At 45.0% G+C, this 26308-nt stretch overlaps 2 protein-coding genes across 3 annotated transcripts in view; both read left to right on the forward strand.

Annotated features, from left to right (window-relative positions):
• Positions 1-26308, forward strand: part of LOC127052467 (adhesion G protein-coupled receptor E2-like) — a 227137-nt gene that overhangs the window by 159902 nt on the left and 40927 nt on the right. The window contains exon 2 of one of the 2 annotated variants that reach the window (XR_007774756.1): positions 21785-21826. The exons of the other annotated variant lie outside the window; for it this stretch is intronic. The gene's annotated coding sequence lies outside the window, so the exon portion shown is untranslated. Of the gene's footprint in view, positions 1-21784; positions 21827-26308 lie in introns of those variants that run through there. 2 annotated transcript variants of the gene reach the window in all.
• On the forward strand, positions 21859-23443 carry KCNA10 (potassium voltage-gated channel subfamily A member 10). The gene has a single exon (XM_050956243.1). The coding sequence runs from the start codon at positions 21859-21861 to the stop codon at positions 23407-23409; it is 1551 nt and encodes a 516-aa protein (XP_050812200.1). The 3' UTR covers positions 23410-23443.

Here is a 26308-nt window from a genome sequence, read left to right on the forward strand (position 1 = left end):
AAAGCTCCCACTGATTTCCACAGGGACAGAATTAAGCCAACACTGATCACTTTTGAAAATCCTGGGCTAAGTGACTTGCCAAAGCTCTTGCAAGAAGGCAATGGCAGAACCGAGACTTGAACTCAGGTATCACGAGTCCTGTTCTGATTCTTTAACCATCAGCTCAGCTGTCATAAACTAAGGAAAGGGAGCAGAGGAAGTGTTCACAGTGTCTGCCTGTGTTGTACCTGTTGTGAGATGAATACGGGACTCTCAGTTTTCAAAACTATCAATCCAACACTATTTGCAGGGAGATCCACTTAAAGGGTAAACAGGAATTAATAATAATATTAAAACATAATAACGAATACTGGTTCAATGTGCAACACATATATGAAACCAGTTCTCTGAGAACTGCCAAATTATTACATGGAGCATGATTTATGCGCTGTCACTAATCTATTGTGTGCAGCATTTTGGAACAGTATAAGAGTAGGTCTGCTCTGACGGGTACTACAAATAATGTTTATTATAGAACCATGGAAATGTAAGGCTGTTAGGGACCTCCAGGGGGCAGGACCGGCGCTAGGGGTTTGAGTGCCCTAGGCGCACGGCAATTTCGCAGCCCAGTGCGCTGGTCCCGCAGCTCCGGTGGAGCTGCTGCAGTGGTGCCTGCGGAGGGTCCGGTGCTCCGCAGCTCCAGTGGAGCTGCCACAGTCATGCCTGTGGGAGGTCCACCGGAGCCGCGGGAGCAGCAGACCCTCCGCAGGCACCACTGCGGCAGCTCCGCCGGAGCTGCCTGCCGCCCCCTCTGGCAAAATACCGCCCATCAATTATTCTGGCGCCCTAGGCGATTGCCTAGGCTGCCTAAATGGTAGCGCCTGCCCTGCCAGGGGGCCAACCCCCCATGCTGAGACGGGAGTCTGTAAACTTAGACCATCCCTAACAAGTGTTTGTCTAACCAGTTCTTAAAAACCTCCAGTGATGGGGATTACACTGTGTGTGTGTGTGTGTGTGTGTGTGTGTGTGTGATGCTTCTTATCAGACACTGTGTGAAACATCCAGATTGTCAGAGATGCTAACAAAGGAACTTCTAAGAAACAGGCAGAACAAGTTGGAACAATCCTGCTGGGCTCGCATATTAGATGAATCAATTCCCCTCTGTTTCAAGGGAGCGTACCACTCTTTTTACTCTTTGTGCCACACAGCAATGTGACAGAAAGGGCTGAGGGCATGTGGCTACATCTGTGCAGCACCTCACAGCAGAAAGCCCAGGGAGAAAGCTTTTAGATATAAATGCGGATGTGCAGAAGGCTGAGAAGGATTGAGGCAAGAAGACCACAATGGATGGCCACTGCAGGAAGATGCCTTAGTGAGGGCCCGATTCACCATTGCTGTCCGCCTTGAGTCCTCATTTACACCAGTGCCGAGTGTGTGTAAAATGGTACCATTCTGATCAGGAAGAGTTTCACACTCCCTCTGCACGGCTACAAATGATGACATAATGTGGGTGGGAGATGGACCCATCAGTGCCTGAGCTGGAAGGATGCTTCTCTCTCTGGTTTTGTCTATGCTGTAGCCAGGGGGTTATCACAGTCAGCTGACATGGTCTAGAACAGTGGTGGGCAACCTGCGGCCTGCAGGCCACAAGACAGTTTGTTTACATTGACTGTCTGCAGGCACAGCCGCCCGCAGCTCCCAGTGGCCACTGTCAGCCATTCCTGGCCAGTGGGAGCTATCAGAGGTGGCGGCCAGGACTTTCCTGCAGATCACGCCGCTTAGCTCCATTGAAGTCAATGGAGCTATGCTGATTTTTATGCCAGTTGAAGGTTGGGTCCATTATTCTCTCATGGTGATGAGAATTCTGTACTGCTGCTGGTTTCAGATGAGATATAAAATCCAAGTCCCGATCACATACGTGCATTAAAGATTTCATGGCACTTTTTGCAAAAATATATGTTAACGTTGATATCATGGCCAAATCCCACTCTAATTCCTTTCTGCCTCATTACAGTTTCAGGTGAACATCATGTTCTTTTTTTTACTTTCTGTCCTAAACTATTGTGAAGGTTTGATAGTGAACAGCACCCGCATTCCACCCAAGAGGCGGCTGCATTTCAGTTGGGGGAAGTCAGGGGTGCTGGAACAATTTTTATAGTGATGGTGTGAGTATCACTGAATCATAATGAAAACTACTTCAAGCCAGGGGGTGCGGCAGCACCCCTAGTTCCATCACGTATGAAGTAAATCATAGATCTAGGTATCCAATAGAGACAAGCCAGAGACACACAGCTGAGATCTGGATTTGGTGCCAGTTCTTCAAAGTATGAGGTAGGTTTGGCTCTGGTGTTCTGGTCTGTGCCTACCTGTAATATTTATATTGTCATAGCACTTTAGTGCGATTAGGAAAGACTCCCACTGACTTCAGTGGGCTTCGGACCAGGCCCTTTATTATTGTCATCTTACATCTTAATTGTTTTTTTCATATCCCATGATCAAAGCACTTTACAAGCTATAATCTATCTACCTATCTATCTATCTACTCTGTCGTTTCTAAAGTATTTTAAATATTCTGGAAATAATAATAATAATAATAATTAATAATAATCTGCATTTATTAACCTGGGGAGGGAGGGAACCTGACCATCACAGCTCATGGGCCTCAGTCAGGAAAACCATCCTTTGTTGTAGAGGCACTTAAGCATGCTTAAAGTTAAACACGTGCTTAGGTCTCTTCCTGAATTGGAACCTAATGGCCTAATCCAAAACTTTTTGAAGTCAAGGAAAGGGTCTTGGGCCCAGATCTTCAAAGCTATTTAGGCTCCTAATGCCCACTGATTTCCGGGTCTCACTTATTTCAATGGATTTATTGACGTAAGCCAAATAATGCCTAAAGCTGTGGATCCTTCTGTGTTCTCCCGGAAATAGGCCTGCTTTTCTCTGGAGCTGATTTCACACACTGTGTCTCTTCCTGCTGCTTTTGGCAGCTTGTGCCATATTTTGACAGCTCGTCATGTATGGACAATTTTGCCTGACTCCAGCCCCTTTTTAACTTTGATCCCTGATCTCTCTCGTTATTAAATTACAGCCTGACCCGGTTAATCCACAGTTGATTAATTCAGAGTGTATGTCTGGGTATCAGGAAGAATTCATCTGTCTCATGGCGTGTACTGTGTGTACTGGGTTCCCCATTAATTTGATTTTTATTTATTAAAAAAAATCTGAATAAAGTATGCAAACTGAGAAGGATTAAACAGGGCTGGCTGTTGTTGCTAATACAGCAAGACACCCATCCCTGCCTGATGGACATTTCAGGTCAGCCCAGTACTATATATAGTTTGTCTATCGTGCTGTTGTGGGAGCAGAGGGAGGGGGAAAGCAGCAGCATTATTAGATTTTAAGAACTCAGGAGTTCAGGTCAGGATTTATCTATCAGCACAGGGATTTTTACACAATTCCTATTAGTTTCTTGAAATAATACAGAGCTCCTACACAGTGCTTTTTATCTGCAAATGGGAAAGTGAGGCACAGAGATTTGGCAGAGCCCGGACTAGGGCATCCATCTCCCGAGGATGAGGCCAGCACTCTACCCACTAGACCAATGCCTTAAAAAGTCTGCATGTATCTCATGGTATTCCTCCTTCCTGCCAAAACAAAGGAGTTGGTAACATGGCTTCCCTCTTCCCCAAGCCAGCAGATGGCACTTGGTCTCTGTTCTCTCTCTTTCTTGCTTTGAGCAGCACAAGGAGCAGCTAACATCACGATAACAGGTAGTCAGTATTTTTAATCCATAGATCACAAAGCTTTTTACAGCAGGGGAACTGGCCATGTTGCCCCTGTTTATGGATGAAGAAACCGAATGACAGAGTCGTGAGATGACGTTCCTTGAGATCACAGTGTCTGTTGTACGGCTGGAAAACAGAATCCCAGTTCCCTACACTGGTGCCCTTTCCCCTGGGCCAACCTCCCTCTGATGTCATGCAGCTCCTCTGGGGAATCCAGTGCAGATGACTGCAAGCTCTGACAGATGGCTTTGTTGCCTGTTCTCCTGAAAGTGCCAAAGCTGGGTGCAGTGTCTGTATGAATTAGAAGCTGGGACATGCACCCCTCTCCTGCTAAGTTACCTGGAATCTGAGAGGAGGCCAAGTCATGGTGATCAAATGAAGTTTGTGATCTGAATCCAGACTTCCATGGGAGTCTCCATCTAGCCCAGTATCATCTCCAACCGTGGCCAGGACCAGCAGAATTCTGATGAAGATGCAAGAACCCTCCTAGTGGTCTATTGTGGAATAACCAGCCAATAGGAATTCTTTCCTCTCCCCTTTCAGTGAGTGGTTGTCTCATGCCCAAAAGCAAGAGCATTTTAACCCTTCTATTTTTTAAACTACCTAATCTAACTGTGGGTGATGTTCCCATTATCCTTACAAAAGTCTCATCCTTATTTGAATTCTGTTAAACTCTAGGATTCATCAATCTCTTGTGGCAATGAGTTCCTCAGGCTAATTATGCACTGGGTAAAAAAAAACAACCCATTTTATCTGTTTTAAAATGCATTGCCTTTCAATGTATTGATTGTCCTTATGTTGGGATATGGTAAACAAGACAGCCTGATCTGCCATCCATTCTGTGCCATTCATATATGACTATGCCATACCATTCATATAGCATTCACATGTCATTCATTATTTTATATGCCATCACAGGGATACAGGCTAGCTAGGCATTTGAGAGCTAATCCAAACTAGAATCTATGGATTGGAAAGACCTACCTTATTACATTATCTAGCCTACCTTTCTGCCAGTGCACCATTGTTCCCTAGTTGACATATTTACTGCCACAAAAGATCAGGGATGCTTGGATAAGAGTTTTTGGTTGTGTTTCATTTTGCCTGACAAGTTCATAACTGGAGCTGGCCTGGCTGTCTGATGTTATGGTGAGATGGCCGGTATTTAGCTGGTTGGGACAGTGGAAGGATGGTCTTGGATTAAAGTACTAGACTGGGGTGAGAGTGGCAGAGTCAGAAATTCTCAGTTCATCTCCTGGCTCTGCTATCAACTTCTTGTGTGCCCTGGGAGGGTCATTTAATCTTTCTGTACTTTGGCTCCTTGGCTGTGAAAGAAAGAGAATCATTCTTCCTTTCTCTCACTTCATGTCTCTTCTGACTGCAAACTCCCAGGGCAGGCACTGTCTCTTTTGCTGTTTGTACTACTGTAGTATCTAGGAGCCCTAGCCATGGGCCGAGACCCCATTGCGCAAAGTGCTGTACAAATGCTCTCTCTTTCTCTGAGTCTCATACTGTGTCCAGTTGGGGCTCTGATCTTGATTGCAATCTGTGGATTCTATTGCAATTCATATAAATGCAGGTGATCTTTAGAAGTCTATTCAAGGATTCTCTGCATCTTGAAATCTTTAAACCACAGTTTGAGGACTTCAGTGGCTCAGACATAAGTTAGGGTTTGATACAGGAGTGGGTGGGTGAGATTCTGTGGCCTGCATTGTGCAGGAGGTCAGACTAGATGATCATAATGGTCCCTTCTGACCTTAAAGTCTATGATTCTATTTGCTTAAATACTTCATGTAATCCTGCAGCTCCTTTCGGTCTTTCCCGATACAGAAACAGTTATATGAAAACTCTCACCTCCCACCTCCCATTGTCCTCCAATCCTTCTTATTTTTCATATACATAATTGTGCTAATGACATTTTCTGACTACCTTCCTGACTTGCACACCCTCCGCAGTGACTTGCCTGCACCCAATGCTGTAAGCATTTACTGCAACTTTAAGGGATCTAATTTCCAGAAGCACTATGCTTAAGGGATAGGTGATGAAATCCTTTTTCGATGTGTAATTACTTATCTAAGGGGAAATGCAATAGCATCCAAATCACTGGGTGGTGACCCTCTGTGTCTTTTGCAAATATTCATGCAGAGCATTTGCTTTCTACATCTCTTGGCAAAAGGGGGGAAAAAAAACCCTCCTGTTTTTTAAAGAGCCACTCTGGGCTTTTTCTCATCACTGACTCATGCATGAATAGGCACTGCATAGTTTTTTCATATTCCTTGTGAAGTTTTAAATGTAATTTGGTCACCACAGCCTCTGTGCACCTTTAATTTTTGGCCATCTCTCCTTTCATTATCCTCTGCCTTGCTAAAGTAGATTTCTCTGCCATAATCATTCTGTAAGCCTGGCTATAAATTCAGGTTGTCTAATATTTTGTTTTAAGCATTATTCAGTCTTTAAAATTCCTTGTGTATTTTAACTATCAATAAGCAGATCCCTGTATGGGGGAACTCTTGGTTTTACATATAGCTTAGTTTCTCATAGCATTGAGACTATCAAAGCTTTGATTGTATGTATAATGATATTATCAGAGTTGCCAAGCAACTGGACAAGTACATCTTCAAGAATGACAAGTGGCTCATTAACAAAAGAAAAAAGAGGTTTAAATTCCAACACATCAAAGCCCAGATTTTCCAAATGTGGCCTCTAGTTTTGGGGGCAACTTCAATTTCTGAGACACTCAATTAGTGACCCACTGATCCTGGTTCAAAAGGGTGCTGATCACCGGCAGCTCCCATTGCGGCTTGTAAGTGTTCAATAATTCTGGAAATTAGGCTCAGCAATTACAAATTTGGTTGCCTAAAATTAGGCATCTAAAATTATAGTTAGCCAGCTGGCCTGATTTTCAGAGGTGCTGAGCACCAATAACTAGATCTGGGCAGGAAATGTTTCTTCTGTCCTGTGAAACTTTTTGACTTTTCTTTTTTTTTTAAAAAAGAAGAAAAAAAGAAATTTCCCACACCCAGCAGGACAAAACAGAGACTCTTTAGAGTTTTACATACCCACACACATGAGAGAGAAAGAGAGACACTCTCTCTCACACCTCCAAATAGACTGGAAACCTAGATGGGAGACCCAGGTTCAAGTCCCTGCTCCAATGACTATTTAATTGGGCATACAAAGTGGAACAGCTCCAACAGAAGAGACTGAGACCCACCTGAAGGCTAGGGAACTTCCCTGGGATATGGGAGACTCAGGTTTTAAGTTTCTGCTCGATTCAAACGTAGGGAATGGTCTGCACTGCACTGCACACACACAAAACCCAAGGCAGCAAGTCTCACAGCTTGGGTCTACAGACCCATGCTATAATTAGCCTTGCGGATGTTCCAACTCAGATTCTGAAACCCACCCGAGCCTTCAGAACCCAACCATCTACATGGCTGTTCCTAGTGCTGAGCTCTGATACTAAATGATGCACCTCCCCACCCCCCAAGTGTAGATATACCCAGGTTCAAGTTCTTCGTCTAAAGCCAGCAGAGCAGGACCTCAGCTTCCCACAGGCGGGCCTTGACCACTGGGCTACTGGCTCTGGTGTCTGTGCTGCCTCATTTAGATCAGGGAATTGAATCTGGGTCTTTTACCGCCCCAGTGAGTGCTCTCCCTGCCAGACTGTTGGTTATTCTGAACGCTCCCTCTCTCCTGTGAAAGTCGACAAAGTGTGTGATTCCCATCCTCCTAGCATGTGCGACGCTCCTGCTAGAGTCAAGAGGGAGACCAGTGCGAGCAAGGAATGGAGGAACGGGCCCTCGGTGTTGCAGTTTGTCCCCTGTCAAAGCAGATGGAAAACAGATGGCTTCAATCAGTTGGTTGGCTCCTTTATCACCCCAGATGGAGGGTACTCTGTGTAGACAGGTTTGACTGCATCCCTCCCTGGTGATGTATCCATCTTCTTTTTAAAGTGTAAGGAAGGTCTGGTATCAGCTTCATGCACTATGCTTGTGATTCAAGCCAACTTTCCCTCTGAGTGGAGAAGACCATCAACCACCTGTGAGTCTGCCCCCCTCATATGCATGCCAGTGATGAATTTAAGGCCAAATTCTTCATTGGAATTAAATGCCACAGCTCTGTTGAAGTTGATGCTGCTGCATCAGTTTACACTAGCAGAGAACCTGGCTCAAGACACTCCTGGCACCCCTGAATGGTTTGGTACCATTATTATTTTGGGATACTTAGACCCAACCAATCATCTGACAGACCACTACAACCCTTCCTTGGTCACCTTTTTGTCTTATAATAGCCTCCCAAACCCAAACAACTCATGGATTCAGAGGCCAAAAGGGACCATTTGGATCATCTAGTAAGACCTCCTGCATAACTCAAGCTATGGAAATCCACCCAGACGTGAAAGTTCCCATAATTTCCCTTTGTGCTTCCAGGGCTTTGAACAGGATTCTGAGGCATCTTCAGCAAGACAGCCAACACAAAGGGCCGGCACCCTGTTCTCAAGTAGTGAAAGCAACTCATTATTTACAGCGTGCTGTCCATGGGACCTCTGCACAGTGCAGGAGTTGTTGACAGGGAACAGTAATAATAAAAGCATATACAAGGCCATGCTCTTTATGCTGTTTAAAAGGACGGTGTTTGTTACTGTGTGATTGCCGAGAGATGTTCAAACTCTGTCGTCACTTTGATAAGGACAGCACCAACTGGTATGGGCTGTAGGCTAGCAGGCTAACTTTGAGCTGGGCTGGTTTTCATACCCTTACACCTGGCTTCTTTTCTGCCTGGGCCTCTGGAACAGAAAAATTATTGTGAAAGAAAATAGTTGACTGAGTTTTCAGAAAGAGGAGCCTGAGCTGATCTTGCCAAATATACACATAGCAGCAGAGCATGGGGAAATGAGCCTGCAAAATGTGTAGCTACAGGAGCCCAGTGGGCAGCAGTGCATGGGAAATATACAGCTGCATGCACAAAGTGGATAACTGTGCATTGACAGTGTCCTTGTCCTCTAATCAGGAGCATGGAACTGTGGAGGAGACAATGCCTGATACTTTTCCTCCTGAGCATAGCTTGACTTAAGGCACCCAATGAAACTTGGCTGGTGGAAGAAAGGGTGTCACTCCAGATACCTTTCAGTGCGGGCACTGGGCTCGTCAAATCATAGACTATCAGGGTTGGAAGGGACCTCAGGAGGTCATCTAGTCCAGCCTCCTGCTCAGGGCAGGACCAATCCCCAGACAGATTTTTGCCCCAGATCCCTAAGTGGCCCCCTCAAGGATTGAATTCACAACTCTGGGTTTAGCAGGCCAGTGCTCAAACCGCTCAGCTATCCCATCCCTCCAGACTCATGAGTATTCAAGTCAGCTCTGAATGGCTGCTCTGTGCAGCCTCTTGTTATTTGCTCATTCATAAACATCCATGCTAACATGTTTGCATGACATTTGGATGTGGTTTATCTCTGTTCAAATACCCTTCTAGGAAGGTGAATGAGAGCATTATTGGGCATTCTCCTGTTGAGAATCAGCAAATGAGGGAGCAAAAAGAACAGCAGGGGACCAATGAACAAACTAAGGGAACAGCCCATGAGTGACCTCATAGGCTGACCTTCATTGATGTAAATAATTCATACAGTTATGAATAACAACTGTATTTTTAAGAGTCAACATCCATTTGACTCATAGAATCATAGAACTAGAAGGTCATCTAGACCAGTCCCCTGCACTCAAGGCAGGACTAAGTGTTATCTAGACCATCCCTGACAGGTGTTTGTCCTACCTGCTCTTAAAAATCCTCAATGATGGAGATTCCACCAACTCCCTAGGCAATTTACTCCAGTGCTTAACCACCCTGAGAAATTAGGAAGTTTTTCCTAATGTCCAACCTAAACTGCCCTTGCTGCAATTTAAGCCCATTGCATCTTGCCTATCCTCAGCGGTTAAGAAGAACATTTTTCCCCTCCTTCTTGTAACCCTTTTATGTACTTGAAAACTATTATCACATCCCCCCTCAGTCTTCTTTTCTCCAGCCTAAACAAACCCAATTTTCTCAATCTACCCGCATAGGTCATGTTTTCTAGACCTTTAATCATTTTCGTTGCTCTTCTCTGGACTTTCTCCAATTTGTCCACATCTTTCCTGAAATGTGGCGCCCAGAACTGGACACATTACTCCAGGTGAGACCTAATCCGTGTGGAGTAGAGTGGAGGAATTACTTCTTGTGTCTTGCTTAGAACACTCCTGCTAATACATCCCAAAAAGATGTTTGCTTTTTTTTTTTGCAAGTGTTACACTGCTGACTTATATTTAGCTTGTGATCCAGTATGATCCCCAGATCCCTTTCCGCAGCACTCCTTCCCCATTTTGTATGTGTGTAACTGATTGTTCCTTCCTAAGTGGAATGCTTTGCATTTGTCCTTAGTGATTCATTATTAGGAATAAAGGGCTAAACTTATTACTATTTGCATTAGAGAAGCAGCTAGGACCCCCAAGGAACCACATTGCAATGCAATCCCTCCACTGAACAATTCACAATCTGAATTAAGAGGCAGTGACCCAACCCAGGTCACTCGTAGAGCAGGGCTTAGAACCAAGGTCTCCTGGCTGTTAGGCTCATGTACTGATCACTGGACCATACTGCCACTTGACTTGCATGTTAATTTCCAACAGCAGAATTAATGTTCCCTACGTTAATGCCCCCATTCAGTGACAGACCTGTGCGTGCAGACCTGGCTGCTGGGCATGGTTCCCGTATCTGTACATAAGGCCGATATAGATCCTTTTCTTTCATGGTTTCAGAATAGCCGTGGGCCAAGTTCATCCCCTGCAAGGTTGCATCACTTTGTGGTATGGGGCCTGCCTCTTGCAGGCTTGAAAGAACAGATTAGGGCAAAGATAAGCTCAGAAGGAGGGAAAAGTCATCCAGACCAGTCAAGCCATGCTGTTGAGGCTCTGTCTTCCCTCTTACCCCCACCCTGCTTTTTTACCATAACCTCCTCCTTCAGATCCTTACAGAAGGTGCTTCTCTGCCCCCAGCTAAACCCTTGAGATGCCCTCCGGGGATGACTTGGGCTTCTAGAAGAAGTGTTTTAGAACCCCCCTAGAAATAAAGGATGCAACAGGCAATGGAAGAAAGGCTGAAGCTTCCATCAGAGTTCCCTTCTGTTCTATGCAGATTCTTATACTGTGATTATCACTGTAGATTTCACTGCTTGCCACCTGTGCAGTAAGAGTTACAATGTTTAACACCTCTGATGTCATATTAATGACATGGGTGGGACCAAAAGGATGCCAGGAATCTGGACCTCCTTTCATTCCTTGGAGGCGTTTGGGGGAGTTAGATCTGAATCCTCAGGTCCAAACGTGTCTCTAGAGTTTGGGTTTTAGGTTGGATCCAAAGTCAGAAGGAGTGTATTTTCCAGAGGCAGTTAGTATTCCGCTGAAATCCCATGTGATCAGCTGATTGCATAAGATTTCTGCTATCTGGGGCTCTAATCCTGTCAGAAGAGCATGTGAGATTTTGACATAATAGGACCCATGTCCTAGTAGCCCAGATTCAGCTTTGATTGATTGATTGATTTGTTATGCATTGTGGTAGCACCTGCGAGTCCCAGTCACAGACCAGAACCCACAGTGCTCGGTACTGTACAGACACAAAACAAAAAGAGAGTCCTTGCCCACAAAGAGCTTACAGCCAGGCTAAACCAGACACAAATTTCGACACCCGCTCATTGAAATAAATAGTAGAATTAGAGCAGATATAGGTGGGTCCCTGAAAAAATAGAATTTGGGTGTCAAGTAATAACAATACGTAGCATTTATCTAGATGTTTTCATCTATAGCTCTCAAACTGCTTCACAAAGGTGGGTAAAAGTTATTATCCCCCTTTTTATAGGCGGGGAAACTGAGGCACAAAAGGCAAAGTGACTTACCCAAGGCCACATACTACATGGCAAAACCTGCAGATGACATAGGTCACAAAGATTAGAGAAGGCCTTGGGGAAATTTAGAAGTCTATGTGAATGGGTAGTATGGTAGCAAAGGAAATACATCGTCGACACATTTGAGATAAGACTCCTGGGAAGAAATGCAAGAACAGCTAATGTACACTGCTGGGTTCTGCATTAACTGTAATTGCTCAGGAAAAGGACCTGGACATCATTACCTATAGCTTCATGAATACCTCTGCTCAATGTGCAGCAGCAGTCAAGAAAGCAATGGCCATTTAAAGATGTATGAATAGACAGTACTGGTGAGAATATTATAATGCTGTTGAAATTAATGGTATGTCATCAGCTGGAATCCTGTGTTCCCCCAAGCTCCAAAAGGAGAGAGCAGACATATAAGTTGTTACAAAAAGGATTAGAGGCCTGAACTGACTTCTGAGATTCAAAAGCTTGGGACTGTTTAGATCACTGAGGAGAGATTAAGAGGGGATGTTACAGTAGCACGAACAATGAATTCATCCCTCTCTCATTGTGCAAGACCTAGGGGACGGTTCATTCATTTGAAAGGCAATCAAAAAGGATTTTAACACAATCCATAATTAGCCGGTGGAACTCTCTGCCACAAGGAAACATCAAAGCCAAGAGCTTAGCTGGATTAAAAAAAAAAGACTGGCTTTTTATATGGATAATGAGAACATCCACGGTCACATTTGATAGGGTCATTCATTTATTTATTTATTAATAAAGGCTATAAACCTTCCTGCTTTGAGGCAGCAGCCAAAGTCCTGCTTGCGGACAGGCATTCAGAAGACAATGTATCCTATGAGCAGATTATTTCAGAATCACCTACTTTGGGGCTTATTGGCACCTTCCCCTGAAGCGTCTGACCCTGGATACTGTCAGAGACAAGAAACTGGACTAAGATGTCTGATCCGCTGGGACGATTCCTGACTCACAGGGAGTGTAAACGAGACGTGTTTAAAGGACCTTGCTGTAGCTGTGGTTGCAGACAAGAGGTAGGCGCCTCGGCTGTAACATACTTCTTGAAATGATATGAGTGCACCCTTGTTTTCCCCTGTTAAGACTGATTTATTTTTTCTTTTTTTAATAAAAAGCCATATTCTGTCATGTAAATCTCTCTTCTGAAGTCAATGACTGTGTCCTCCTCCCCTCCCACCTGCCAACCCACAGCTCGCAATGTCACAGGCAAGAATTTTCCGCTGTCGGTAGAGGAATATGGGGTGGCATTATCAGGGATTATAAGGAGTATCCGAGAGAAGGCCACGGCACTATGGCTCATGCTCTGTTTCATTCTAAAAAAGGTTTATTTGCTCTGCTGCTCTGCTGGCGATGAACAGAACAACCCCGAGGACATCATACACAGCAGGGCTTAAGTAGAAAAGTATTTGTCCTGGAACGGGAAAGTAAAGGTGCAGCAGCACTGCATGAATGGGATGACACCAACAAGTGCTGCGGATGCAGCACTGGGGGCAGGGGAGTCTTCTTACCTGCTTTCGTTTTTTGTGGAGTTTTTCTCCACACCGCTTTCAGATGCAACCTCTTCTCCACCCCAGCCCTCACCTGCCCTTTCAAGCACAGGATTGACAAATGTGTTCCAGCTCTTGCTTTCGTTACAGGCCAAATCCCCAAGTCCCCACCACTCTAACCTCTCAATCAGTTTGGGCTATGACTGATAAAGTGCCACTTGTCTGCTCCCTTTATCCCAAAGAGACTTTGCAAGGGCATGGATGAATTTCTCCTCCAACCCATCTCTTTCTGTATTAAATATTTCACTTTACAGATGCACAGAGCACTGGCATTTCTCTGCCTTGCGACGTTAAGTCCTAAGGTGACCGTGCTATATCGGGGGTTACAGGCAAAAAAACCCCAACAACAACAAAAATCCTAAACACTGGTCTAAGCAGCAGGGGGAAAGTCTGCTCAGAGCGTGTGTGTTTTCAGTTTGATAACTTTTGGGGGTTGGTTTGATTTGTAATTGCAGTGAAGGTGAGCAATCATTCCTGTTAAAACGGTAGCTCTAAACTGTTTGGAAGCATAAATGAATTGTACATAATTATCTCCGATGCTGTGTTTTGAGGCTGGGGAGGGAGAGGGGAAATGGTGACATTAAACATGCTTATTTGCCAATACCATGTGATGGAAAAAACAGAACCTATCTCTTAAAATGACCTTTATCCTTTTCCCCCCACAGCTGGGGATTTAAGATAAAGAGTATTAGTAAATCAGATTCCGGGAAGCAGATGTTTGATGGTTTAGGAGGAAAAAAAGAGACAATTTTTGGGTTCCGATCCCCACTGAAGCCTAAAGCATATATTGTATAAAGTGGCTCAATTTCTGTTCATTATATTTTGTGGGACTGGAAACATACTGTTATATTCTAATTTTATTTATGAGTGCTAGACAGACAGACATGATCTAGCGATCTGAGCACCAGGCTGTGAGCCAGGTCTTCTGGGTTCTGTTCACTGAGTATGCTGTGCAGCCCTGATTGATTCCCATCAGCTCAGAACCTCAAAGGTACTTAGGCTCCAATGGAAGTTAGGAGCCTAAATACCATTGAGGATCTGGGCCATTGTGTCTGATTGATACTGTTGCTCCCAGGCATGCAGAAGAAATGCATCATGTTCTTCCAGCCAACTCTGCTGTCCAATAGAGGGGGAAGACTATAGGATAGGGTGCCAGAATGAACTGTAATCTCACCATCCCCTGGGTGCAGAGTGCACATGGGGGAAAGAAGAAGTCTTTTGCCCTCCCAATTCTTATTACTAGGGCCATCCACAAGCCCTCTGTGCCTCAGTTTCCCCATCTATCAGAGGGGAGGGTGTGTTTGAGGCTCAGTTGATGCGAGCAAAGTGCCTGAAGGATGAAAGATGCGGCGGGCCAAGTCCTGCTCTCACGTACGCTGGCGCAGCCCCACTGAATTGCACAGAATTGCACTAACACAAGAGGGGCTGCACTGGCTGAAGGTAGAATTTGGCCCTATATATTTTTAATAGAGCTTTGTCTGCCTGCTATTCATATCAGGCCCTGCAGTATTATTCCACCAATCATGTGAAGTGAATTATCATGCCACCTACCAGAACCAACAAGGGGAAGTGGCAGAAAACTTAAATCCATACGCTCAGCATAGCTCACTAGCAATCGGCAGCTACAACCCTTGTACAAGTTTCACCTACCATGGGGAAGCCTGGCTCTGCATTGAAATGTCAACAATATATTCAGATCTTCTAAGGTCATAAAGACAGAGAAAAATGTACAGAATGGGTAAGGGGACACACGGTCAGTGTATCTAAGGCCTTTCACAGCAAGGGTTTGGAACTCTCATGAAGTGTATTTAATACTAGGATTAGCAAGATCACCTCTCGGCACATGCTTAGTTATCCCTGGCAATTGGCATGTTTTTACGAGCCACCATTTCTAAAATACAGACTGTGGTCTCTCTTCTTCCTCTCCTTTTGGATGGTCATTGGGTTCTAGCTTCACAAACACAGAGTAATGAGCAGTCTTTGAGCTTGTAGGCTAAATAGACAAGATAGACAATGCCTCATTAGCCCCATTTTACAGATAGAAAATTGTGACATGGAGAGATCTGGTGACTTGTTCAAGGTCACACAGAGAGTTTGTGGCACAGCAGCGAACTGATCCCAGATTTCCCAAGTCCCGTGGCAGTTCTTTAACCGGCAGCCAGTCCTGCCTCTGAATTTTGTATAATGTTCCCCTTTAGTGTAATACAAGGTCTTTCACATTCTAATGCTGGTGCCCAGTCATGGGCTTAGCTCTCTTTCATGAATCCTGGCAAGAAAGCACAAGCTTTTTGCATAAGGGGAAGCTATGTATCAAGCTACTGATGCACCTGCAATGAGTTTGGGAGCTGACTTCTGAAGTAGCTGGGAGGAAGATGCATCCACAATCTCCCTGCTGGAAAAGGGTGTGGCAGGACTCCCAGCCTCTGAGAAGGAAGAAGGTAACCCTGAGTCCACTGACTTGATTGTCCTGGAGGAAAACCATGGAACCACCAAGTGGTCAGGATCTTGATTTTATTTCTCAGCAACTGCCAGCCCTTTTGCAGCATCAACTGTCTTTTTGTATGTACAGCACCTAGTGCAGTAGGGCCCCGATCCCTGATTAGGGCCTGTGTGTACTACAACAAAGCAAATATTAAGTAAATAATGCACCAGACAGCACCTCTAACACAGTAACACACCCTGCCTATGGATACTACTCTAGTTCTCCCTCCGAGGGCAGACTACTGCTTACTGAACCACCAACTGCTCTTCTTCTAGCCCTGACGGGCTAACCCAGCCCGACCCTTTGCTGTGGCTCACAAGTTTAACAGGGTGACACAGCCCAAAGTAGTATGGCTGAAAGTATGGGCATGGGCTCCCAGCATCCTCCGTGGCACGCTCTGAGACACTCATCATGGTTATCTGCTAGGCAACCAGTCTAGGCCAAATAAGAACTTAGATCAGAACTTAATTTCAAAGCCAGATGATTCAGGACCTATTCCTGCTACTTCCAATGATTTACTTGAGATTTTCTAAGTCACCAGTCAAAAATACAGAGGCTGGATCCTCAGCCGTTTACACTAGCTGATTTACAGCAGTGAAGGATCCGGTCCAGACAGCTTTCTACTTTCCTCACTTACGTTTGCAAACAGATTAAAGCTTAGGAACTTCTGAGTTCTCAAGTGGCTCCACTATCCTTTGCTCCTCTTAAAAAAATAACTGCAAAGGGCTATCTAAAAAGGGTGAATCATAGTCAGAAGAACAAACATCTTGCTATGCCCCCAGCAGCTTTTTCAACAGAACAATCTAAATGTCAAGCATGAATCTGAATCAAGCCCTGCAGTGGACTTCTTGTCCCATCATGTGCTTTAACTCTAACACCCCTGGCCGCCATTTGCAGCTGTACAAAATAACTTCCCCCCATAAGCAGCAGAGATGGGACAGATATGGTAGAGGAATGGGACAAATTAGAAGCCATGATATAGCACAGTGACTTTCACCCCAGAATCAGGATGGTCAGGGGGTTGTTGAAAAAATTCAAACTGGACCAGGATCAGTTGCCAAAAGCAGAACAAAAAAATTAGCGTTTTTCTATGCACCCCAAAACCTTTCAAAGAAAAATTTCAGTGAAAAAAAATGGACATGAAAAATTCTTGAAGGAAAAACAAAACAAAGAAGCAAAAACACTTCCTGACCATCCTGATTCTGGGGTGAAAGTCACTGTGCTATATCATGGCTTCTAATTTGTCCCATTCCTCTACCATATCTGTCCCATCTCTGCTGCTTATGGGGGGAAGTTATTTTGTACAGCTGCAAATGGCGGCCAGGAGTGTGTGTGTGTGTGTGTGTGAAAGACAAAAAGATTTCCCACAGAAATTTCTGCTGCAGTGAAAAAGCTCTTTTCCCTCGAAATGTTATTTTTGCTCGGCCCTAATTATGGGCCTAATTTAAAGCTGACTGAGTCCATTGGAGTTCTTTTATTTGACTTCAGAGGGCAGTGTATCAGTCCTCAGGTACCTTATGAAGTGGCACTGCTGAAGCCTCGCATCAATACTGCTGTGAAATATAATCATCTCCATTTAACAGGGGGCACCAGGAGGATAAGGCTAACATTGTCCAAAGTGTCTCCTGTTGAAGCCAATGGGAGTGGTAGCTGACCCGCTTCTCTGAAAAATCCCGTGCTAGACGGACACATTGAGTTGGGACTCAGATTAGTGGGGAATTGAAAATTTCAACCTAAATGACTTATGCAAGGTCACTCAGCAAGATAGTGTCAGGCCAAGAACAGAATACCTCATCCGCTGCTCTAGGCATCAGAGGAGACTGCCTCACTAGTCCTGGCACATGTGGGTTTCAGAGATTTCAGACTTTTTCACTAGGAGGGGGTTGAAGCCCTGGAATGAGTTACCTAGGGAGGTGGTGGAATCTCCTTCCTTAGAGGTTTTTACAGTCAGGCTTGACAAAACCCTGGCTGGGATGATTTAGTTGGGGATTGGTCCTGCTTTGAGCAGGGGGTGGGACTAGATGACCTCCTGAGGTCCCTTCCAACCCTAATATTCTGTGATTCTATGGGTGGTGTCAAACGAGTGGTCGAGGGTACATCTTCACTAGAAACATGACAGCAGCAACGCTGCATCTGTGCGTTGCCATGTAGACACTTACAGCAGCAACAGAAGGGGGGTTTCCATTGTTGTAGTAAATCCACCTCTCCAAGAGGCAGTAGGTTGATGAAAGAATCTACACTGGGTCTTAGGTCAGCTTAATTACAACTCTCAGGGGTGCGAATTTTTAACCCCTCTAAGCAATGTAGTTAGGTTGACCCAAGCTTTAGGTGTAAACCCAGGGTGAGTAAATAGAAAGGCTATGCGTAATTGCTTTGGGGCAATGGCACCAATGCAGGTATGAAGCATCCTTTCATTGCTGATAACCATGAGATCTGTAGGGAAACAATATGTATCAAAGCAGAAAAAAAAAGTTGTTTGCATCACTAGTTGCTGATGTGCATCACAGTCTCCCAGGGGAAAAGCCAACCTCTAATCATTGGAGTGCCCAGAGGAAACTTCCACTAGGGTCAGGTTAGCTCAGAACTGCCTCTTACAGGGTTTTTCATTTCCTATGTGGCAAGTGGTGCTGATCACTAGCCCCCCAACTAAGCGAGTTCTATGTTCCACCCCCTTTGGCTGTTGCTGCTTCATTCATACCATTCTGCAGGATGTTGGAAGGAGTTAGGCATGTTCTCTAATCATAGAATTTCCTTTGTCTGCTCCCAGCATCCAGACAGGCAGATGTGGACATGAGGAAGGTGGGGTGTGTAGGGTGCTAAGATTGTAGCCCTCTAGCTGGAGTATATCTTCACTGATTTACACATGCATCCATTGGTTAGTGCTCCCTCTCCAAATGGGTAAGGAATCACAGGAATCTGAGAGAAATTCATGCCTCACAGGTGTATCCGCAGGTAGTTCTGGCTGATCCTGTTTAGGAAAAGAAACAGATACTAGAGGGGGTAGCTTTCAAGCTGAAGTTTGCTGTCCCAAAAAATTAAAATCAGCATCCGAAGATGTGGGTGCTGCTGTTCCTTATCTCTTTTGAAACCAGGAATAGATATTTCTCACTAATTAACCCCATTTTCAGCCACAGGATGCAGATTCCCAGCACCAAAGGGTTAAGGAGGGCACTCTCTGCAGAGCTGTGTATCAGGGTGACAGCTTGGAACTGTGCCACCCTGGGTTTTGAGAACTGGTGCTGTGGGTTTTTCCTTGCAGTGTAGACATACCCGAAGTTCCCTTTGAAGCCAATGACAGCGGCGTGCTCTCAATGCCATGCAGCATCAGGCTAAGTCAGCTGTGTGTTTAAATCCAAACAAAGGGCTATTGGGAACACAGCTAGAGGAGAGCTTCCCAAAGCTCCCAGGGCAGTCTTTGAGACTGGATCTTGAGGTATTAATGCTCCTTCACTGATTATTCCTTCTCTGGTGCCTTCCAGTGGAGGCTTAATTTTATTGTTATTTGCCAGGCATGGTCATTTAGAAATTCTTTATTTTTATTATTTGTATTCCAAGATCAGAGCCCCATTGTGCTGGGCGCTGGAAACACACATACTAAGAGACAATCGCTGCTCATAAAAGTTTACAGTCTAAATACAGAAGACAAAGGAAGATTTATTATGCCCATTATACAGCAATAGAGCCAAGGCAGAGGATGGTCCAGTGGCTACTGCATTAGCCTGGGACTTGAGCATCTTGGTTTCAACTCCCTGCTTTGCTACAGACTTCTTTTGGATCCTTACGGAAGTCGCTTAGTCTCTTTGTGCCTCAGTTCCCCATTTATATAATGGGGATAATAGTGCTTCCTGCAGTCACAGAAGCATCATGGGGATACATTATTTAAAGATTGTGAGGCAGCTGGAATTCACATTTCACAGGAAATTCCACAATTTTGAAATGTGCTTTTGGTCTGAATTGGAATGAAAACAAAGAATTTCAAAATTTCCCACAAAACAATATTAAAAATAAAATGAGGGTCAATTAAAATTTTTCCTTCCAATAAAATCAAAGTCTTTAATTTGGATTTTTTGTTATTGTTGAAATTGATACGTTCCTGTGAAAAGTTCTGATGTTGATGAAATGGTGTTTTCCAGTGGAAAAATGTTCCATCCAGAAATGCCCGAACAGCTCTAATTGTGAGTACTGGGGCATCAGATAAGTGTTACAGCAGAACCTCACAGTTACGAACACCTCAGGAATGGAGCTTGTTCCTAACTGAACAAAAAGTTCAGTTGTTCTTTCAAAAGTTTACAACTGAACGTTGACTTAATACAGCTTTGAAACTTTTGTTGTGCGGAAGAAAAATGTTGCTTTCCCTTTACTTTTTAGTAGTTTATGTTTAACACAGGACTGTATTGCATTGGTTTTTAATTTAGTCTATGTGAGGCCTGATTGTGTACTTTCTCTTCCAAATGAGGTGTGTGGTTGACTGGCCAGTTCGTAACTCTGAGGTTCTACTGTATAGATAAATAAGCACCAAGGGTAGAATTTTTGAAGTAACTTAGGAGTCTAAGTCTTGGCTGTGCTTGAAAGTTTTGCCGGTGTAGTTTAATCAGGTAGGTGTATGAAAAAAATCACCCTTCCTGACTTATATAAACAAAAGCCCCAGAATACACACAGTTTATACCAGCAAAATAGTGCTGCTATAGCTTATTACATTCTGGAAACTGCCATAAACTATACCAGCAAAAGCACTCTTTTGCTGGTATAACGGAGTCTCCCCTAGGAGGTTTGCCAGTATAGTTAGACCAATATAACAAAGCCTCTCTAGGGTAGACAAGCCCCTAGTCCCATTGACTTTCACTTAACTGCTTCTGCAACTTTTACCCAGGCTACATGACACAAAGCTATGTCGGTGTGGCTATATCGCCCAGGGGTGTGAAAAAAATCGTCCCCCCTTAGCTGACATAGGTAGGCCGACAAACCCCTCAGTGCACAACTATGCCAAGACAAACGTGCTTCTGTCAGCTTAGCCAGCGTCGGTCAGGAGGTGGTGTTCCTGTGTTAGCAGGTCCTGTTGGAACATGCTCTCTCTATGCCAGGGGGCCATGCTGGCAGTGCCTCTGTAGTGTAGACATGGCCCCAGAGAGACAAGTGACATATCCAGAGGTCTCTAGGTGCCTAATTCCCTTGAAATCAATGGGAGTTACGTGCCAAAATATCTTTGAGGACTGGGCTTGAGTGACTCAGGGCTGGTAATGGGATAGGGAGCTTTTCACCGCTAGCTCATGTGGTCTGGGTCTGTAATAGCTGGCTGATGTGAAATGAGGTGTAGGTTTTAATGTGATACGTGCACACATTCCAACAACAGCACCCCCAGAGAGCCCAAGAAGGGCTGAACTTTCCTCTCCTAGCGGTGCTCCTGCTAGGTCAGGGAGGAGGCCTGCAGGCCAAGGGTTGTGCAGGGAGAGACGAGAGCACTTCTCCTGGGCATGCTGGGCCTGGCCTTTCCATAAGAGAGCTTTCAATTCCTGGGGCGTCAGTCTGGCACCTTCATCAGCTCAAATGGGAGGCTGGGAGTCAAATCCTGGGCATTGACTTCAGAGCTACCAGGATCTGGCCCAATGTTTTTCCTGGTTAGATCTCAGGAAGCTGCCAGTCAGGACACGTGGGTCCTTTTCCAGGATCTGCTTTTGTCTCACTGTGACCTTGGAGGCTGCGGTTGTGAAGCTTCGTTACTGTAATTAGTGTGTGCAAAGTACTTTGAGCTCCTTGTTGGAAAGGGACTATGCCATTGCAGGGAGAGGGGGCTGCCAGGGTTCTATCCCAGGCTTTGCTACTGCCTTAACCTTGGGCACTATAAGCTGTATTGTGAGGGTGAAATGCAATAATGAATACATGCAAAGCCTTTGGTTGAAAGAGACAATGAAAGTATTATCATTAAGTGCAATTAATTTTTGTCAAATGAAAAAAGGTTATCTTGGTCTCAGATCTATTTTATTCTTTGCATGCAAGGAGGAAGTGACACACATATACATAATTCATCTCCGTCTCTCTGTCTGTTTGCTTGCAGATCATCATAGCGTCGGAAAGACGCAAGCTGCTGGTATCTGACCCCGGGATTTATGCTGTTAATCTGATTACTGTATGATGGAAGTGTCCAGTTGGAAGGAGATGGAGGTGGCACTAGCCAGTTTCAACAACACTGATGAGATAATGGAAGATCCCTGTTATTCAAATGACTTCAGCACTGCTGCCCAATTACAGAAGGGGCACCCTAGCTGTGCCAGCCTCTTACCTCACTGGAGAATCCTCCTCAACAGTGAGAACACCAACAATGAAACCATTTTCTCCAAGTTCTCTGCTGAGTTCAGTGAGCACCTGATGGGGGAGCGGGAGGGCATGGACGAGGGTGAACAGAGAGTCATCATCAACATTGCTGGGCTGAGGTTTGAGACGCAGCTCAAAACCCTCGATCAGTTCCCAGAGACGCTACTCGGGGACCCGGAGAAGCGGATGCGCTACTTTGACTCCATGAGAAACGAGTATTTCTTTGACAGAAACAGGCCCAGTTTTGATGGGATCCTCTACTACTACCAGTCCGGTGGGAAAATCCGGCGCCCGGCCAATGTCCCCATAGATGTCTTTGCTGATGAAATCACCTTCTATGAGTTGGGCAATGAAGCCATGGACCAGTTCAGGGAAGATGAAGGGTTCATCAAGGACCCTGAGACTCTTCTGCCCACTAATGACTTTCACAGGCAGTTCTGGCTGCTGTTTGAGTACCCCGAAAGTTCCAGTGCTGCCAGAGGCGTGGCTTTGGTCTCAGTCTTGGTCATCGTTATTTCCATCATCATCTTCTGTGTGGAGACCTTGCCCGAGTTCAGGGAGGAACGGGAGTTCAAGGCCATCAAGGATGCCACTAACAACTTGACCAAAGCCAACCTGGCCCCGAGCACCTTCACGGACCCCTTCTTTGTCATAGAGACTGCCTGCATCATCTGGTTCTCGTTTGAGCTCTTCGTCAGATTTGTGGTCTGCCCCAGCAAGGCTGCGTTCTTCAGGAACATCATGAACATCATCGACATTGTGTCCATCATTCCCTACTTCGTGACACTCATTACTGAGCTGGTCCAGCAGAGCGAACAAAATGGGCAGCAGAACATGTCCCTGGCGATACTGAGGATCATCCGCTTGGTCCGGGTCTTCCGCATCTTCAAGCTCTCACGGCATTCCAAAGGCCTGCAGATCCTGGGGCAGACCCTCAAGACCAGCATGCGGGAGCTGGGCTTGCTAATCTTCTTCCTCTTCATCGGAGTCATCCTCTTCTCCAGCGCCATCTACTTTGCAGAGGTGGACGAACCACAGTCTCATTTCTCTAGCATCCCTGATGGGTTCTGGTGGGCCGTGGTCACCATGACAACTGTCGGCTATGGAGACATGTGCCCTACCACGTTGGGTGGGAAGATAGTGGGGACCCTGTGTGCTATTGCGGGGGTATTAACCATCGCGCTCCCTGTCCCAGTCATCGTCTCCAACTTTAACTATTTCTACCACAGGGAGACGGAGAATGAGGAGAAGCAGATTCTACCCAAAGAAGTGGAGAAAATACTTACCAGTGTGGCTGCAGCCAATGGCAGCATGGAGTCCTTGAACAAAACCAATGGGGGTTATGACCATGACAAGCCCAGGAAATGATGACAGATCATGGGCTTGAAGGGACTGCCTGGTATCAGAATGGATTTGATAAATGAATTGGGTATAAACCATCAGCACTCTGTAATTTTTTAAAAAAACACAGTATGGTTGGTTTTTTTTTTTTTGGTAGACATTTTGCAAACCTCCGGTTTCCTGCAGCCGTTCAAATAAACGTGGTCTTTTCTTATCTCTCCCCACAGACCTGTTTCATTGTTGCTTGGCATTGATGCTCTGCATTTCGCTCCTCTGCTTGGAAATTGAAACTTGTTTCCTAACATGAGCATGTGGTAGATAGTAAAGCTAATACTGATCTCTTTTCGGCTGTAGATCTTAAAGTACTTCTCCAATGAGCTCGGCTTCCTTATTGCCAATTTACAGACAGGGAAACTAAGGTCAGAGAGGCAAAGTGACTTCCCCAAGGTCACCCAGCAGGGCAGTGGTAGGAACAAAAAACAGCTCTCCTGAGGCTCAGTCCAGTGCATGATCCACTAGCCCATGCTGCTGGAAAAAGCAGCTGTGACCATAACAGGTTCGGCCTTACGTGGATGGATTCTCAAAGCACAGAGGAACCTGATTCTTCAATACCTCACACCTTAGGGCTCACTCTCCACCGGCTTGTAAGTTTTGTTGTTGTTCACAGCTGTGCAAAGTGGGTATAAAGAAAAGTGCTGTGATGGAGCACAAAGGCCCCAAGCTGATCAGGAGAGTCTTAACGAGGACTTGTGGCCCCATCTGCCTCCTTTTACCCTACTACATCTGCAGCAAATGTCAGGTGCAGAGAGAGGCGTTAAAAGGAGAAGGCCCAGCTCAGTCTGAGACTGACCAAGAAGCAGAGCAGAGCTCAGCTCTGCTTTGCTTCTTCCTTGGCGAGGGATGTCTGGTTTCAGCCACCAGTCAGAGAGAGCTTGCTGTCTGGACAAGCCCTCCTGGTGGATGGGACAACTGGGCCCAGGAAAATTGACTAATCAAGCTGACAGCCCTGAGTATAGGGGTGACGCGCAGCTGAAGACTCATTGGACAACCCTAGTTTTGAGTTTGTAGCTTTCCTTTTTGTTCGGACTTTAATATTCCAGAAGGGTTGGGACTCAGGTGCCCTTTAGCCAGAGGGCTAAAGCACCACTGCATTGGACCTGTGAGAGGTGGCAACTAATCGTTGGAGACCCTGTAACAAGGTGAGAAGTACCCTATCAGGCCACAAGGGGGCACCATGGAGGAGGGTTGTTCACTGGTTAGAGCACTAGCTTGGGACTTGGGAGACTTGGATTCAGTTCCCTTGTCTGCCACAGATTGCCTGTGTGGCCTTGGGTGAGTCATTTAGTCTCTGTGCCTCAGTTCCTCATCTGTACAATGGCACTGCCCAGCCTCACAAGGGTTTTATGAGGATAAATACATTAAAAGATTGTGAGGTTTTCCGATGCTACAGTGTTGAGAGCCATGTAAGTACCCAGGATAGAAAAATTTAGAATCCTAGAAATGTCAGCCTGGAAGGGACCTCAAGAGGTCATCTACTCCAGCCCCCTGTGCTGAGGCAGGGCCAAATAAACCTAGAGCATCCCTGACAGGTGTTTGTCTAACCTATGCTTAAAAACCCCTCAGTGATGAGTATTCCACAACTTCTGTTGGAAGCCTATTCCAGAGCTTAATTACTTTTGTAGTTACAAAGTTTGACACAACTGTTTTCCATCAGAAAATATAGTTTAGTTGAAATAGAAATGTTTTGCAGCAACATGTCAATTTTGACAACATTTTTGATGTGAGAAAATCTAAATGAACCATTTCAACTTTTGTTTCATTTCAATAATTTAAAACAATAAGATTAAATGTTTTGACATTTCAATTAGTTTTGTTTTGACTTTTATATCAAAATATTAATTGCAATAGATATCATATTTAATAGCATGTATAACTGCATTTTTATATTACAGTGTTTCAACATTATAGAAATGAAACTTTTTGATGATTCCACATTAGAATTTCTGTTCTGAGGTAAATTGCAAAATTTTGACTTTTTGTTCCAATTTGGAAAACAAATGGATTGGTTCACAAGCAACTGGCCTCCTTGGTGGTTCTGGAAACATTTCTATTGGCTTTGGGGTTTTACAGATTTTTTTTTCACAACGTTTAAAATATGGGCTAAGTAGAAGTTGACTGTAACACTTTAGGGCCTGATCCAACCCCCTGGAAACCAAGGGGAACCTTTTGACTGGGTTTTAGCTCAGGCCAATGAGATGGGTACTCAGCACCAGTCAGAGCCAGTGCTCAGTATGTTAGGTGCCGGTTGGTTGCTGAGTATGCTGGCAAGTTATTATTTACCGTTGTGCCTAGAAGCCCCAGTCATGTCCCAGGACTCCATTATTCCAGGTGCTGTATGGGCATAGAGCCTAAAGGCAGTCTCTGCCCCAAAGAGCTTACAATCTAAGTTGAATTCTGCCATGGTGCTATGTCATTTCTTGCTGCTTGCCCCTTTCCCCATTTCTGTATTCCCAGTTCTCCTTTTATCTTCCATTCATTTTTCTTTTACTTCCTTTCTTTGTCCTTCACCCCCTTTATTATTTTGTAGTCACCCTCTGTGTGTCTCTCTCACTCACTCTCTATCTCTCTCTTTTCTTCAGGGCCTCCTCTTGGACTCCCCCATCTCTTCATTGCTTCTGAACTCTGGACCACATCCTCCACGCAGCAGAGCTGTGACCAGTGCAGAATCTGAGACAGTGGAAGGGGAAAGGTGGCTCTAAGCTCCCGTTACCTCAGCCAAATCAGAAGCCTGTGAGCTGCTCCAAGTTACTCTTGTGGGGAACAGAGTGGAGTAAATAATTTATTTTGTAGGCTCAGAGGCTGAACTGAAAAAACGGTTTGGTTCAAACTGAAATGGAACATTTTTTCCAGTTTTTTGTTTGGGGTT

The sequence above is a fragment of the Gopherus flavomarginatus genome, chromosome 5 (assembly GCF_025201925.1).
Source record: "Gopherus flavomarginatus isolate rGopFla2 chromosome 5, rGopFla2.mat.asm, whole genome shotgun sequence".
Lineage (NCBI taxonomy): Eukaryota > Metazoa > Chordata > Testudines > Testudinidae > Gopherus > Gopherus flavomarginatus.

What these genes read in the sequence shown, in the direction of transcription:
- KCNA10 (XM_050956243.1), top strand. Translation starts at nt 21,859, where the DNA reads ATGATGGAAGTGTCCAGTTGGAAGGAGATGGAGGTGGCACTAGCCAGT.